General features: G+C 42.1%; 1 protein-coding gene across 1 annotated transcript in view; it reads left to right on the top strand.

Annotated features, from left to right (window-relative positions):
• Window positions 1-18,053, top strand: part of COBL (cordon-bleu WH2 repeat protein) — a 151,901-nt gene that overhangs the window by 46,002 nt on the left and 87,846 nt on the right. Inside the window, exons 6-8 of the mRNA XM_063304245.1 lie at window positions 1,569-1,660; window positions 9,125-9,208; window positions 15,430-15,618. Of these exons, the coding sequence (XP_063160315.1) occupies window positions 1,569-1,660; window positions 9,125-9,208; window positions 15,430-15,618 (365 nt within the window). The remainder of the gene's footprint in view (window positions 1-1,568; window positions 1,661-9,124; window positions 9,209-15,429; window positions 15,619-18,053) is intronic.

Below are 18,053 nucleotides of genomic sequence, written 5' to 3'. Positions count from 1 at the left end.
AAGGTCACCGACTGTATTCCATGTAGCTCTTGGAGGCACTAGAAATTAACAACAGCAACAAAAGTGGTCTTCAGTTGTAAAAATATTGCCCACTGCTAAAGTATATAGGAGTGTATTTTCACCTTTATGTGTACTTTTCTGCTGATATTGAAGAGGTTACATCAGTATGCTGAGGGAAAGTTTTTGGTCAATTGTAACACTTTGATTTTTCTATCATGCCTTCATGCATTATTGAATACATTTTAACATTCTAGTTTCTAATGTTCTTTCCACCCACCCACCCACCCACCCACACAGTATAGCTACATGCTATGGAATTATATATAGATAGTATTTTAAACTGAAAGGCCTCATCTGTGAACTTTTCATAGAATACGTCAGTTAAGTACAATATAAATTACCTGTTTCTATTTCTTTGCAGATACTAGCTCAATGTTTATGTGATATTTATTGTGTAAAAAGGATACAGATTCCAGAAAACAATATAGAGTATTATTATTTGCAGACAAAATAGGGAGAGATACTGTATATTAGACAAGTTATGTCTAGACAAGCTAAAAGAAGAATGGGCAATTGGTAGCAGAGAAGCAGTGGTAGAATGGGTACATAACAATTGTCCCATACAAAATTGCCAGGTGATTCCCTTCTGGGATAAACTGTCCTGTTTTCCTGTTTCCTAACTGAAAATCTGTTGTACTGCCTAAAATATATTTATTTATTTATATTTATTTTATTTATTGAACCCATCTCCCCCACAAAGGAGGGACTCTGGGTGGTTTACAACAAGCACAAAGTTTAAAATTCAATACCATTATAAAAACAATAAATATAAATATAAATAGACAATAAAAATATAAAATGTGATAAAATCCAGATGGCTAAAGATTGTATCTCAGTCCATGAGTATAAAGGGCCATTCTAGGGCGCTAGCCGTCCCCACAAATGACTGTTCCCCTTCCTGCTCCATGCATGCTGACAAAACCAGTCATTATTATTAATATAATTAGTTAATTGTTAATATTATAAAATATTAGTCTTACACTGCACAATTACCCAGCCAGATCAAATGAATTTTACACAATTCTGTTCCACTCAGACGCAAAACATATAATTCTCAGGGCAGCCAACCTCTGTGTGGCTGCAGTGAAAACATAACAACAGAACTTGCACATGATGCCTTGAGTAGGATGAGCTCTCATTAGAGTTTAACAGTGTTTTACAAATTTGTGTTTGATCTTTGATTGTAAATAAAGATGTGTTTGTCACATCATGTTTAAGGTATCTGATAGGAATCCAATGGTCTATACCTACAGAGACAAAGAGAGAGAGTTTCAATATAGGTAAATAAAACTTGGGTTGAATGTTAAAGCCAGTAACTTGGGAGAATGCCACATGGTTTCCTTCTCTCATGAGTAACTCATAAGAGCAGTAAGAGTTTTTTTAAAAATATATCTATGTCAATCTATGCAGTCATAGCTTCTGATTTCAACTTTCAGATACATAAGCTTTTTTTAAAAATGTTATTTGAGTTGGGTTGGAGTAGTCATTATGGCTTGTGCATATAACAGAAAGAAGAAATACTTCAACTGGTTGTGACACATCAGAAAAGGAAAAGAAACGATTTCTTGGATTTTTCAAGACAAGTAAGAAAAACAGCAAGGTAAATGCTATATTTGTTTATCCAACTAGTTATTCCTATGTATCTGTGTATGCTTTTCTCTTGTAGCTTGTATTTAGCTTGTGTTTGCTAAAATGCCTCTTTATTGCACCTTTGTCAGAATTAGATATTGACAAAGTGCACATATCAGTAATCCACTGCTGCGTATCAGGTATAGATTTATTCTTTCATTGGTTTATAATCAATCTTTCAGCCATCCCATATGCTTGATAGAGCCATAGTTCTTACTGTCTTGATAAATTCCAATTATTGGGAAGCTAGATTTAAAAAAAATATTTTTGGCAAGGATGATATCTCTGTTTTGAAAATCTGATGATCCTATGAACATCAGAAAAAAATATGGCAACTGTAGGATAATCTGAATTCATGTTTCAATTCCTGAATGGAGGTTTAAGCAGCAAAGCAATCTTAAACAACCCCTACTGAACATTCTCACATTATTTAAAACTACATCCCCCTGGTTTGCAAAAACAGGACAGTCAATCTCATTATTCCAAAGTTTGCTTTATATTTCCCACTGAAATTAATATATCTTTCATCTGCTTTGTTCCATTTCTTTTCACTTACTTGTAAAGATAAAGTCTCCCAGTGGCAAACTATCTGAGGTTGAATGGAAAAATGGAGTATGAGCTGCTACCCTTCCAAGTGACTACATGTCATGTTCGCCGTTTCAATGTCTTTGATGCATCGTAACGTTTCGCATGTCATTAATTGGATGCGTGTTTCATCTCTCTGGGGAGGATGGGAACAGTTATCTTTTGGCTTTGCTTTGGAATGTATTTGTATTATCTACTGCGCTCAAGGTTACTTTCCCAGGCTAGCAACTCTGACGATTGCTAGCACCTGTGCCGGGCGGGGCGTTACGAGGGAGGCGGGATACGTTTGCACCAAGGGTTTAAGTTTGTATTTGGCGCGCTTTTGCTCATTCTCAGCTTTCTCTGTATTTGCCTTTAGTTCTCTAATAAATCAGATTTCATTTAGCAGCCTCTTGTGAGTCTGAGTATTTGGGCTAGGGCAATCATTACATAAAGCTGAGAATCTAAGATCCTAACTCCGCTGGCCCCTGTCCAGGAAAGACAAGTGTCTAACCCTGTGAGGGAGAGAGCCCGCGATGACCGAACCCGACATCATGATGATGGAAGAAGGGGAACCGGACTCGACCGTGAGGCAGTCCGGCCGACCGTCCCAAGGTGGGGAGCTGTCAGCCATCCGAGAAGAGGCGAGCTCCGAGTCGGAGAGTGAAGCCGGGGGGCTGAAAACAGCCCCGGAGATCACCGTAACTTCTCCGGGCGAGCTGCTCACCTGGGATGAGACCCAAGGAGATGCCACGGTAGCGGGGGGCCCATCCTGGAGGCAGAGATACCCATTATCCCCCAACGTGGTGCAGGTGCAGCCAACAGAGGGCTCACCCACTCCGGATCGGATCCGAGTGCTGGAGTCCAAAATGGATTCGTTGGAGGCTATACTGAAACAGCTGAGCTTGGATGTGACCTCGTTGCGAGAGGTCCGGGAAGAATCAAGCCAGCGGCATTCAACCCCTTCTTCCCAGGGGCTGTCCCCGGAACGGCGACGGGCGGTGCGGAGGCGCGAAGGGGACCAGTCGGTCCAGATGGAAATCGCAGCATCGCCAGGGCGATCGCCCCGGGGCCCCGTGCCGCCCCGAGCCAGGGGAGCACAAGCCGCGGCAGCACCGGTGGTGGGGCGCAGCCCGGCGGGAGGCGGCATGCGAGACTTCCCTGTCAAGTTTGATGGGGACCCGACCAAACTCTCGTTCTTCCTGACGAATGCGAAAGCTTACATGGAAGAATGGGGGGCGTTTTTCCAATCGGAAAAGGCAAGGATCATCACCATTGCCACCAAACTGAAGGGGAGGGCGGCAGATTGGTATGTCCAGATGTGCCAGTCGGAAGCGCCTGAACTGGAAAGTTTCGATGAGTTCCTCTGGGTGTTGAAACAACACTTCGAGGACCCCTTAGCAAAAGAGAGAGCAAAGCGAGCCCTGAAGGAACTCAAGCAGGGGTTCAGATCAGTGGCAGATTATGCTTTGGAGTTTAAAGCGCTAGCTGGGAAGGTGGATGACTGGTCCCAAACAACCATTATCGAGCTATTCAAGGATGGCTTGAATACAGAGGTGCTGCACTGGTCCCTGGGGAGGGACGACCCATATACGCTGTACGAATGGATCCTGCTGGCGGGGAGGGCTGAACATGCCCAGGAGATCTTTGCCCAGCGGAAGACCGCCAAATCGGGGCGGGAGGTGAAACCCAGCCGCCCATCGAGCACCGGGGGGAAACCGGGACAACGACCCTGGGACGAGGAGCGGGAGAAGCGGTACGCAAAAGGCTTGTGTTTGAGATGTGGTAAGGAGGGGCATCGAGTGGCAACATGCCCGAAGGCAAAGGGAGAGGAACGGCCCGGAAAACCGTCGGCGAAGTCCCCTGCATTGCCGAGGAAGCAGAAAGCTGCGGTGGCTGAAACCGAGGGAGACGATGTGATGTTCTACGACATGGAAGGGGAAACCGAAATCCTGCAGCTGGCGGGAAACGCCAGCCACCTGCTCTAAAGGGCGCCGCTGGGCAGGTGGTAGAGGAAGGGCGCGAGCCTTCATTGGTGAGTGGCAGTTACCGCATTCTCACGGTGAAATTGAAATTGGGCTCCCAATCCAAGACTGTAGAAGTATGGGCCATGATTGATTCGGGGTGTTCCCGGTGTCTTATGCACCCCGACGTGGTGGCGGCTTTGGAGCTACCCACTTTCCCTTTACAACGACCCATCGCTTTTACACAACTGGATGGGTCCATGGCAGGGGGCAAACCGGTCACCCATTTTACAGGGCGCGTAGCCTTGCAACTGGGAAGCCACCAGGAAGGGTTGTCTTTTGTCGTGGCTCCTGTGGGGGGACCCTTGGTGGTGTTGGGGGTGCCCTGGTTGGTGCAGCAAAACCCCCAAATAAACTGGGTTTACCGAACTATCACGTTTAGGGATGGGTTCTATCAAGCGGCCGAGGGGAAGGGTGCCCCAGAGGAGATGGTGGGGGTTGCGGCAGCTGCGACTCCGCCTTACCCGGCCCCTCCTCTGGAAGGCTTGCCGGCCGAGTACAGGATGTTTGCTGATGTATTCGGTGAAAAGGAAGCCGACCAGTTGCCCCCCCATCGAAAGACGGACTGTGCCATAGAGCTGCTGCCCAACACCCAATTGCCCAAGCCAAAGATTTATTCCATGACACAAAAGGAACTGACTCTGTTGAGAGACTTTGTGGACAAAAATCTGGCGCGCGGATTCATTGAGCCGGCGAATTCACCGGTGGGGGCGCCGGTTCTTTTTCGCCCAAAAAAGGATGGGACATTGAGACTTTGTACCAATTTCCGCGGATTAAATGCCGTCTCAATTTCCAACAAATATCCCTTGCCATTGATCAAGGACATGTTGTCACATCTGGCCAAGGGAAAGATCTTCTCTAAGCTTGATTTAAGAGAAGCCTACTATCGTGTACGAATCAAGGAGGGGGATGAGTGGAAAACGGCATTCAATTGCCCGTTGGGAGCTTTCCAGTATAAGGTGTTACCGTTTGGTTTGGCTGGGGCCCCTGGGGTATTTATGCAATTAATCAATGAGGTACTGCATGAACATCTGTTTAAAGGGGTACTGGTGTATTTGGATGATGTATTGATTTATACTGAAACCATGGAAGAGCATGTGGCTCTGATAAGGAAAGTATTGTGTAAACTCAGATCAGCTGAATTGTATGCCAAACTGTCTAAATGTGCCTTTCATCAGACCCAAATTGACTACTTGGGATATAGAATTTCAGATAAAGGCATAGAAATGGACCCTGCCAAGGTGCAGGCTATCATGGACTGGGAGAGTCCCCGCACCCGCAGGCAACTCCAAAGTTTCCTGGGGTTCAGCAACTACTACAGATTATTCATAAGGGGATTCGCTGAGATTGCCTTGCCACTAACTGAACTGCTTCGAACAAAAGGGGTGGGAGATACTCGAGAGTCAAGAATCCCGGGGCGCTGTTGCGGTGGACGCCTGCTTGTCAAACGGCGTTTGAGCGGCTAAAAGCAGCTTTTGTCAAAGAGCCCATTTTACAGCATCCTGATCCCTCAAAGCCTTTTGTAGTACAGGCAGATGCCTCCGATTATTCCATTGGGGCATTGTTGATGCAACAAGATGGGACAGGATGCCTCAAGCCCTGTGCCTACTTGTCCCGCAAATTCTCCGAGACTGAAAGACGTTGGCATGTCTGGGAGAAGGAGGCATTTGCAGTAAAAGCCGCATTAGAAGCTTGGCGGCATCTGTTAGAGGGGGCAAATCATCCCTTTGAAGTATGGACTGATCATAAAAACTTGGAGGCTCTTAGTACCCCTCGAAAACTGAGCCCCAAACAGGTCCGTTGGGCTCAATTTTTTAATCGGTTCAATTTTCAATTGAAATTTATTCCGGGGAAAAAGAACTTCTTGGCTGATGCCTTGTCAAGGCAACCTCAGGACTCCGGGGCAGCGCCAGAAGTGGTTAGCACCCTATGGACGGCGCCCCAATTGGGCATGCAGGCTGTGACGCGAAGCCAAACGCGCGCGCAACAGCCGCCCACCACGGACGCTGCCCAGCCAAGCACTTTGTCAATTCCCTCCCAGTTGCAACAAAAGTTTCTAAAAGAACTGAAAACGGATACTTGGTTGCTTGCGAATAAAGACAGTGTTACTTTTGACAGAGGCTTCGCTTGGAAATCTAACCGCCTCTATGTTCCTGAAAGCCTCAGAAAAGATGTGTTACTACGTTCACACGATGACAAACTCGCAGGTCACTTCGGGTTTGTAAAAACCTTGCACCTGGTTCGGAGGCAGTTCTGGTGGCCCACATTACATAAAGATGTCAAAGACTACATTGCCTCCTGCACTGTTTGTGCAATGTCTAAACGCAAGGTGGGCAAGCCCCAGGGCCTTCTGCAGCCGGTGGCAGCCCCTTCTTCCCCTTGGGAAGAAATCTCCATGGATTTTATTGTAGAGCTACCACCCAGCCAACGCAAAACGGTCATTTGGGTGGTCAAGGACTATTTCTCCAAACAAGCTCACTTCATCCCTTGCGTGTCCATTCCGTCGGCACGTCAATTGGCCCGCCTATTTCTTGTACACGTGTACAGGCTACACGGATGTCCCTCCCGTTTGATTTCGGACAGAGGTACACAATTTACCTCACAATTTTGGCGGGCGTTCCTCAAACTGTTAGGCACGAAACAAGCCCTGTCCACGGCTTGGCATCCTCAGACGGACGGGGCCACTGAGGCTGTAAATTCTACTCTGGAGCAGTACCTTCGAGCTTTTGTGAATTATCAGCAGGACAATTGGGTAGACCTCCTACCGTTTGCTGAAGTGGCTTACAACAATGCAGTGCATCAAAGCACTGGCCAAACCCCATTTCGGGTAGCCCAGGGTAAAGACTTTGTACCTATCCCTGATCTACCGCAACCTCCTGCAGGATCAGCCACTCCAGATGATTGGACAACACAACTGGCAGACTCCTGGCCAATGATTCAACAGGCATTAGCTGATGCACAATCGGATTATAAACTGTATGCTGATCGCAAGCGGGCCCCCCAGCCTGCATTCCAAGTCGGGGACTCGGTTTATCTTTCCACCAAGTTTCTCAAGTCCTCACAACCTTCAAAGAAACTTGCGCCTAAATTTGTAGGTCCTTTCCCGATTATCGCTCGGATTAACCCTGTGACTTTTAAACTTGACTTGCCTCATAACCTCAAACGCTTACACCCTGTTTTTCATTGCAGTTTGCTCAAACCGACTATTCCTTCTGACCCCTGGCATCGCCAACCTCCACCTCCAACCCCCATCATGATTGATGGTCAGCAACACTTTGAAGTTAAAGAAATTTTGGACTCTAGACGTCTTCGTAATACTTTACAATATTTAGTTCGTTGGAAACATTTCCCTCATCCAGAGTGGGTCGCTGCACCAGATGTGGCTTCCCCTGTCCTGGTGGCCCGTTTCCACTCTGCTTATCCCACTAAGCTGGGTCCCTAGGTGTATTTTTAGGGAGGCGGTATGTCATGTTCGCCGTTTCAATGTCTTTGATGCATCGTAACGTTTCGCATGTCATTAATTGGATGCGTGTTTCATCTCTCTGGGGAGGATGGGAACAGTTATCTTTTGGCTTTGCTTTGGAATGTATTTGTATTATCTACTGCGCTCAAGGTTACTTTCCAGGCTAGCAACTCTGACGATTGCTAGCACCTGTGCCGGGCGGGGCGTTACGAGGGAGGCGGGATACGTTTGCACCAAGGGTTTAAGTTTGTATTTGGCGCGCTTTTGCTCATTCTCAGCTTTCTCTGTATTTGCCTTTAGTTCTCTAATCAGATTTCATTTAGCAGCCTCTTGTGAGTCTGAGTATTTGGGCTAGGGCAATCATTACACTACATAAAACAAAAGTCTAACCCTGCATTTCGAGAAAGGCAGATGCGATACTAGGATACTAGTGTGCAAAATATTTGTTGAAATATTAGTATTTCCTAAGCATTGTGCATATTGGTACATGCAGGTCATGTATATCAATTGAGAAATGTGTAGTTTTCCTATGCACATTCTCTATGACTTACAGACATTAGCGACTCAGCTCATATTACCCTCACATATATGTATTAGGAGAAATGTTGAGAGGTAAGACTCAGATAATTAAAAGTTAAGAGCAGTGTTTCTAAAATACATGTAAAACCCTAGATATAAATTGTAATATTACGTTGTGTAAAGTGTACTTATAATTCTAGAATAATATATTTGATTTCAGTATGCCTTAAAAACTAGGAAGGTACCACAGTAGGAGAGTGTCTTTGTGCTTTCTCTCCTGGATACTGCAGATTGAGGCTTATTTCTCTTGCTGATAAACTTCCTAATGTAAATCAGAAGCACAGGAGGGGCAAGGATGTTGATTCTGCTTCTCATCAGAGACGGAGATTCAGTCCATGGCCAGCTACTAACTCCTGCAACAAGTGTGTTCATTTGGGATGGGAACTGCATGTATCCAATAGACTTCACACTGCATTCTGTAGTGCTGAACATGGCAAATATACATCTCTATGTGCCTTAAATTTGACATACATTTTCTATGTAAGAATGATAGAGATTTACTCCAATCAAATCTGCAACTTTGATGAATAAATATGTTGCTCCATCTTCTAATTCTTGCTCCTAAGGAAAAACGTAATTCAGAGAATGCAAACTCTGTTGCATTCCTCCCTCTACCCCATGCTCAGAATAACTCCCTATCTGTACCTGTGTGTCAGTTTTCCAAATAGTGAGCAAGCAGCAATTGAATCTGTGGTTCGTTTTCTACACAGTGCTTGTATAATCTTCGCTATTAAGTGCTGTTCATAGTTAGGCATGGAATATGTTTTTTCAAAAAGATTATGTAGGAATTTTATCTGTATTCCAGGCAGAAGAGTCCTCAAGAACAAGCTTAGACTGGGATGGTGGAGAACCTTTAAAATCCATAACATCTAGTAAACAGAGCCTTGATGTAAGTACTAATTTAGCCACTAGGTAGTGCTGCTATGATATTAAAGAATAAGTATTTTATAGCTGTTTGCTGGAAAGTCCTTTGAGGTGTAAATGCTTGTACTCCTGCCAATGGAATTGAATCTTATATTAATGTGTAGTTCAAAGAAAACAAAACAAAGATGCGCAAGGACCAACAGAAAAAGTGGAAAGGTGTGCTTAATATTTTTTACTCTTATTTATATTATTTATTACTGTAATTTTATATTGTATATTTTATTCATTGTATGATTGTTGTTTTAATTGATTATTGTAAACTGCGCAGAGTCCCCTGATGGGAGGAGATGGGCAGGGACAAATTGGATAAAATAAATAAATAAATAAATAATCACTGATATAAAAGAATAATTTAGTAAGTATTCAGTAAAACATTTTGCGTAACATGACTTGAACCATGTTCGGATATATGTACCTACTGTAAGAATCAAATAATTTTTAAAAAGATGTCTGTTTTGCAGTTTATATAATAGCCACTATACTGAAACTAGCAGTTAAAATCTATAGCAACATGAAATTCAAGGTGTAGTGTGGCAATAAAGATTCATCAGGAGACCTAACTGATAAAAAAAAAGTCCTTTATACAGTAGAATCTCGGTTAACCGGCACCCATGAGGATTGGTAGATGCTGGATAAATGTAGTTTCCGGTTGCTTGAGGGTTACTGTTAAAAATAGGTGCATCAAGTTTGGACTTGCCTTTCTGCTAGAGAGGGATTGGCTGATCCCTTTCTGGCAGACGGTTGGGTTTGGGCTTGGCGGGCTGCGCCGCACTGATCTGGTCCCTTTCTAGTGGAGAGGTGGGTTTGGGCTTACCTTTAAAAAGGTAGGTTTGGACTTGCCTTTATGCCAGGGGGATCGGATAGGCGGGATATGGAGCACCAGGTTTGGGCTTGCCTTTCTGCTGGAGGGGGCTCAACGCAGCACCGTGTGCCAAGTTTAAACTTATCTTTCTGCTAAAAATTGATTTTATTTAAATTTTTATTTAATGTATTATTTCTTCATTTTTGTGCCGGTTGCTTGAGAGTGCCAGTTACTTGAGTTCCGGTTAACTGAGATTCTACTGTACTATGCAATATCAATGCTTTTTTAGAATCTGACCTTCCGTGAAAGGATCAGTTAGCTTTAACCTCTGAAATTGGGTACCTTCAGGTATACAAGTTTTGGCTTTCCTTGTACAGTTGATTAAAAGCTGGATCCAGACTAAGTAATGAGCAATATGTTCTATGGATTTCAGTGGCACTGAATCATGATTATCTTAGTTTGAATCCAACATAGATTCCCCAGGTTTTTTTGTGCATAAGACTTGGTTGCAAAGTCCCCATATTACTCTATGCTTTAATAACACTGCAGTTATTTCTTGTACACCTATTGGGCTTAAACATGAAGTGACAATCATTGTCCATTACTGCATCCAAAACAGGCTGGAAATACTGTAACTTACCAGAAATCTAAAATCATAATCTTTGCCAAGAAACCAAAACAACAAACAGGATAATTGAGCAGAACAGGATTGAACAGTATACTCCTTTAAATATCTAGGAGTAGTTTTTTATGATGGGATCCAGGAAAAGCCATCATGCATATATTAACCAAGTGGCATCATAATCTACAAGTCTATTACGCAATACTCAGGCATGAGTCTGGGATGCCCAAAATTGAACACAGGGCATGGAGAGATCAGATTTTTTTTCCTACAGGGATGCTACCACTAGTCTTAGCTGACAATTATCTCTCACTTTGGACAAAAGCAGTAGAGCAGAAGTTAAGAACATCTGGAGTGCCTGTAGATTCCTTATTAACTTTGGACTTTGCTCATGCCAGAAAGCTGGCTTACAAAGAGAGAACAACACTGAATATCACTCTGATGTCAGCTCACTCTCTGAGAGCCCCAGAAGTATGCTAGATATAGGTCTTGGGAACTTGCAACATATTTGTACACCCGTCCTGTAGCTTGAGGAAAGGATTTCTCAGGCCAGACACAACATCCTTCCATTCGTGTTATTACTTGGCAGGTATGTGAAGATTCCTCTATCTTGATACAATTGCCCTTGTGATTTGGAGGAAATCAGTACAATTCAACATGTCATTTTTTAATTGTAACTTTTATAAGGATCTTCAAAAGGAGATTATAAACCCGCTTTTACCAAGTGTACTTGGGAGAATGGATGATATTTACACCCACTTTTTACTTTCAGATTCAAACTGCCAAACCACCTGCACAGTAATGAAATTTATTGTTGCAACAGTTAAAAAAAGGCAACAATTAACATCAAACGTAACTTGACTATCTTTTCTCTTTTCTTTTAACGGGCTGTATTTGGTTATTTTTATTGCTGATCTCTGATCATAAATAAATAATTTGATCTGATGGGATCAAGATACTTGACAGTTATTAGCATAAAGGTGTTGTATGTGTACACACAGACACACACCAGTAACTGAATACTTGCAGCTAGTTAATTGGCTGGTGTCAATTTGATGAGAATCCATGCAAATAAATGAAAGAAGAGATCTACAGTAAAAGGAACGGCGCTCCAAATTACTGTTTTACTGTGTAAATTTAGTGTTCTTTTTCCAAAACTATTTTTAATTTTACAGTATTTTGCACATCAACAGGAATGGAATAAAGGTAAATCCAGCAAAATTGGTTAGAATGTTGGTGAATATGTTTTTAAGGTTTTTTTTAAATTCAGGAAGCTTTATACTTCATAGTAGGGGCGTGCAAAATGTTCTGATCTCAAAACAGTTGAAAATTGGATTGGTTTTTGCTATTGTCCTGGGGTTGAAGCAAAACACATATGTTATGCTTCACTCCCGGTACAAAACAAGCAGTTTTCTTCTGTTCTCAGAGGTAGTTTCATGGTGGCATCGTTTTGAATGTTCCATGCTCTTCTGTGAATTGCCGTTGAAGGATTTTCTGTGTACTTGTCTTGCAATTGTTGTTTTTTAAAATTATTGGTTTTCCATGCTGGTTAGCACAGTGGCAAACACTGCTATGAACTTTAACTAAATGAGATAATCCATGGGATATCATTGGTGGAATGCTGCTGCTGCTGCCAAACAGTTGGCATTCATACAGCACATGGCTTAGTGAAGAACAGTTCTGGTCTTAACTCTGCTGTTGGAAAGAGAGGATCAGGGGTTCTGCAACTGACCAAACAGGAGTGCTCCTATTGCTGCCTGGCCAACGTCTCTGGGATATTTGGCAGCTTGAACTCAGGCAATCACTCCTCTGCATTAACCCCATCTCATTTTAGTAACATTGAGTTCTTTGGATTTGCTTTAGTATTAAAATAGCATAGTTGGGAGTATTAGTTAGTGATAAGAGAAAGTTATCCTTTCATTTTATTTATTTATCACATTTATATAGCTGCCTATCACATGTAGTGACTCTGGGGGGCGTATACAATAAAACAATCCAGATTGATAAAAACCAATTAAAAATACAACTAAAATAAATTAAAAAGATAAAAAAATAAAATGGCCAACACCCCTCCCCATACTGAGAGTGCATTCAATCAACCATCATGTAACGATCTAGCAGGATCTGCTCTATCATGGGTTCCCCAGGCCAGCTGACAAAACCATGTTTTGAGGGCCTTCCGGAAGGCCAACAGGGTTGAAGCCAGCCTCATCTTAAGGGGAAGGATGTTCCATAGGGTGAGAACCACAGCAGAAAATTCTTTCCTCCTAGATCCCACCCAGTGAAACTCCCTAGCTGACAGGACCTATCATGTGCCTGTTCTGCTGGACTTGGTGGGACAGGTAGATGTAACCAGGGAGACGTGGTCCCTTAAATAACCTGGTCCCATGCCATGTAGGGCTTTATATAACCAGCACCTTGAATTGGACCTGGAAACAAACTGGCAACCAGTGCAGCTTGTGGGGCAGAGTTGTAACATGTGCAGTTCTTGGAGCACACACAACTCCCTGCGTTGCAGCATCGTACAGCAGCTGAAGCTTGTAGATACTCTTCAAAGGAAGTCCCATGTAGAGCACATTACAGGTAGTCCTCGCTTAACAACAGTAATTGGGACTGGAATCTCTGTCACTAAGCAATGTGGTCATAAAGTAAAATATCACATGACCACATTGCTTAGCAACCGCAATACTGGTACTCTCCATTGCCATTGCTAAGTGAATTCCACTGGCTGTTAGCTGAGGACCCACCCTAATCCAAGCCATTCCAGGCTTGTCCCTCCCAGCCCTGAGCCTCAGTAGGTAAGGGACTGCCTCCAACTCTCCCCCCCACCCACTTAACTCTCCCCCATCTCTGCCCTTTTGGCCACTCTGCACCCTAGCAAAGGGACTGCTTTAGGCTTTTTTTTTTCCTTTTTGGAATGTGAAGCTAGCTCAGCTCCACCCAAGAGTTCTTTGCAAAGAGGCTGCCTTTATCATTTTTTTGTTTTGTTTTCCGTACCCGAAGCCGGCCCAGTCTGGCCCAGCAGCCAGACCAGTCATGCCTCATCATCAGTGGGAGCAAGAAGATGCCAAGGTCAGCGGGGTGGTGGAGTGCAGGGCGGTAGGGGTCTCAGAGTGCAGAGTGGCGAGGGCGACTGCAGCTGGGACTGGGCTGGAGTGGCTGTGGCTTCTGGGGCATGGGAAGCAGTCCTAGAACTATGTGGTTCTGGGGCTTCTTGCTGCCCCACAAGGCAGGATGCAGGGTGGCCAAAAGGGCAGAGATGGGGAGGAGATAGGCGGTGGGGGGACTTGCATCGCCCCTGAGGTTGTAAGTGTGGGTGGGCTGCCAAGCGCCTGAATTTTGATCACATGATTGCAGGGGCGCTGCAATGGCCATAACTTTGGGCACTGGTCCTAAGTCGCTTTTTTCAGCGCATTTGTAACTTTGAACAGTTGCTGAATGAATGGTTGTTAAGCAAGGGCTACCTGTACAGTAATCCATTCAGGAGGAGACTAGGGCATGAGTGACTGAGAGCAGAGCCTTCTGATCCCACTGCTTTTCAAGTCGTCTTCCCCTTCACAGTTTAAAAAAAGTTATCTTCTCCTGTCCCATGTATACTACAATAAGGTCTGCTTGCTTATACAGAGGAAATTAATTCTTTCAATTTGGTGATGTGGTGTGCTACTAATGATAGCTCTACTGTGCTCCTTGCCATGTACTGTGCTCCATACACAAAAACACTAAACAGAAAGTTGCCCTTATGTTTCCCCCTATTCTCACCCAGTTTTAAGGCTAGATAGCTACATTTACTTTCTGCCCCTTTTAATAATACAATTCTCGAAAGCCCTGGAGTCACAGCAATATGGACAGCCTTACCAAGGCAGTGGTAAGTAGTAAAATCCAGTTTTTTTTAATGAGTCATTGCTACATGGAACTCAGGGTTCCAGCAGGAAGATTGCATTTGTACTTAACAAAAACACAGGTAAATGCAGGTAGAAGAGGGCAGGCAGATGAATACAAAGACATGTATGTTCTTAGATTACTGGGCCTTATATTCAAGTGCTTCTGCTTGCGTTGATTGGTTTTTGGAGCTTTGGTCTCTGTGTACATTTTGTGTATTTTGTTATATCCTATTGATATTGGACTTCAGGATGCCGTTAAAAGTTAAATGCATGAATTGCAACATGGAACACTCAGTTGCAGCAACTTCTTGGATCACTGAGCTTCAGTAGGAAGCCACCAGTGTTCTGTATCTCTTTACTGCCATCTGGTGACCATCCAAATATTTGCAGCCCTGATTTGGTAGCTCCATCCCATATATGCATAATACTGTTCAATATATTTTTTAACAGTTCATTAAGATGGAAGGAAAGAAAACATCACTCTCACATGAAGACTAATGTTCTGACTTTTAAATATCACTTTAGATACTCTGAAAACTAACAATTCTAAGACCAGGATATTTATGAAAACGTTTTTTGAGAACTGAGATACTTTTCATGAGGGGAAGTTGAAATGTGGATGAGAAATTCAGTATAACATCCAGTCATATAAAATTCTAACTGTTTTTTGTATTAAAGCTCATTTGTATCCCTTATATATGAAGAGATACTTACTTAAAAAGTAATGAGCCTTGGAACATACAAAGTATGAAAGAAAATATTAATAATACAGTGAAATCTGAGGCAGCATTTTGTTATTGTTGTTTCAGATACATTTATAGCAAATGGCTTTGAAATGTCACCTTAATAAATTTTGATGAGGTTTGTACATCTGATTACAGGGAGCAGTGGCAACTTCAGATTCTTCAGGAAATTTATGTTCTGTTGTGGTGGCACCATCGTTATCTCTTGGGAACATTTCAGGAATAACTGCAAGCACTGAAATAAAGAAGCGGAGAGCACCTCCTCTACCAGTAATTGCACCCTTTCCAGGTGGGGAGGCTGATGGAGAAGAAAAAACTCCAAGTCCGGTAAGAAACATACATTAAAAACACAAATTAAATGATAAATATTCAGTAAAATATCCTGATCTCCAGTTGCCAGCTGGATAGAATGACGGAGAATGACCAACAAGTAGATAGTAGCAACCAGTGGTTATCTTCTGATTAAATCCCTTACAAAAATACCTCAGGGAAAATACAGTAGTCACTACTTGAAATTACTAGAGCATGGTCAGTATTCAGGTTGATGCAACCATGTTTAAAGGCTTTGATCCTGCTCTGAAGCCCTAAGTTGAGTATCAGGTTCAGGGAGGAAAAGAGAGGGTGCCTCACCCCTTGGAACTTTCTTTGTGTATGAGCTGGTCCAACATGTATTGTTCTTACATTGTTTCAGGAATTCTTGCTTGTGTGGGAGAAGGCTTTGTAGTAGGCCCCTTCCCATAATTTTACTGATTCTCTGGGAACTGAATCAACACTGGCATAGACAGGAATTTCACTGTGGGTTTTCCTTATGTGACTTGGATTTTCTGATATCAGAATGACACACATCACTTTGATGAATGCATAAGGAAATTGAAAAAAAAAAACCTTCTGGCCAGTCTTGGTAGTGATACACATTAAAAGTAGAAGAAAATGGAATAATCAAGGACTCACCATAAATTAGAAGGAGCTGCATTGCTGTTTCAATAAAATGTCTTGTTCTGGAAAATATATGACATAACATTGATCTGTTTGTTTATGCTCTGGCATCATTAGATTTTCTGTTGATGGTACACAGGATCTTGCTCATTCTTTTCAAGTTGGTTTTATGGGTGTGGTGTAGCAAAGAAGACATAAAGCAGAATATCCTTGGAGACCTAGAAATGGAATTGTTGACTTGGAGAGATTTCTAATGTGTCAGACCTTAAGTTTTCTTTTTAGACCTTAGGTTGTTTTTCAGTTATCTTTTTGGATATCTGTTAACATTTAAAAGATAATGCTTTTCTCCCTGCACCCTGTATTTTAAAGAACATTCCAAAAAGTAATTGTAACTGTTAGAATTCAGGAATGGATATCTATTTTAGTTTATTGTAGCAAAAATATTAAAAAATGAAAGATATAAGCATACAAAACAGTAATTTAGATTCTTTTTCATCAAATGCAGGCAGTAATATCTTAGGTTGTTAGCTAATAATAATGTAATACTGAAACCCCAAAATGGCAACTGTTTATATCATAGGCATATTTAATTGTCAAAATGAAATGCATTGGCTGTGTTAAACTTTTCAGAGTTTATTTTTTGCATTGGAAAAAAGTAGCATTTCCTGAAGAAGCTACAGAAAGAGCAGACAAAATAGAATAAAAACTGTCATTGTAATAGGAATTTCTAGTAGGGAATAGGACAAATCTGTCAATTTCTGTTTTTCTATTCTCATTCTACATAAAAATGCACATATGCAATAAAAGCGTGTGTGTGTGTATGTGTATGTTATACAGTATGTCAATTTATTGTACTGCAGAAGTTGGAGAACTGCAAATTTCTAATAGTCAGTGTTTTACTACAAGTGAAATGAAAAATGAAAAAATCCAAAATGGATTTAGCTTATGTTAATAGAGATTTTACCTTAATATTTTTCAAGGAAGATGAGCATCCCAGGGCCATTTTAGAGCCAAACAAGATGTTTTAGTTGCGATATGATGTATGATATATTTGTGTATTTCTCTACCCCTGTTGTCATACTAGCTGGTGAAGTGCAATGGGAATGGGAAAATATATAATCTGATGTTGCTATGCATTATGCATTCTCTATGCTAGATGTTACAAGTAAGAGAAAAACTTTCAATATCCTTTATACATTTTAATAACCAAGTTAAAGCAAACATGAACTTTTTGCTTCTATTTCATTTATAAGTCATTTCTGACTTATGAAATGCCTCTGTAAATAATTTCTGTGACAAAATCCTGGTCAGGCATGGTTCATCTGTTTCAGCCTTTGCAAATTATTGATTTTCTGTGGTACCAAGATGACTTGTCAACAAGTTTTACACAGTAGTGTGTCTTCAAGGTGTCATCTTCATAACAGAAGTAATCCTGGTGTTTGCAGGTCAGTGTCTTGTGGTATTCTGTACTAAAAAAATAACATCACATTACCATCACCAAACTTCCCATAACATTTAAGTAGGTGCACTTTCTTGTCACATTCTTCCTCATATGATTCTCTAGTATTCACCATTTCAATTATATTCTTCATCTCATATAGTTACTTTATTTTCGAATGTCAAGCCCCACCTGTTTGATCTGGAATGTTTTATATTTGATGAGTTTTTCTTGGAGACTCCAGAAACTCCAGAACCAAAGTTTTCAAAGTTTGTAGTGTCAAGACCCCTTAGAATGACAAATGAATTTGTATGACCCATATCTATGAATAAAACTAATATTTTCTTTGGGTCTTAATTCTTCCATTTTGTTTTTATTTGGCTGTATT

This window comes from Candoia aspera, chromosome 4 (assembly GCF_035149785.1).
Source record: "Candoia aspera isolate rCanAsp1 chromosome 4, rCanAsp1.hap2, whole genome shotgun sequence".
NCBI classification, from domain to species: domain Eukaryota; kingdom Metazoa; phylum Chordata; class Lepidosauria; order Squamata; family Boidae; genus Candoia; species Candoia aspera.
Note: the sequence above shows the minus strand (reverse complement) of the source record. Positions and strands in the feature narration are given on the sequence as shown.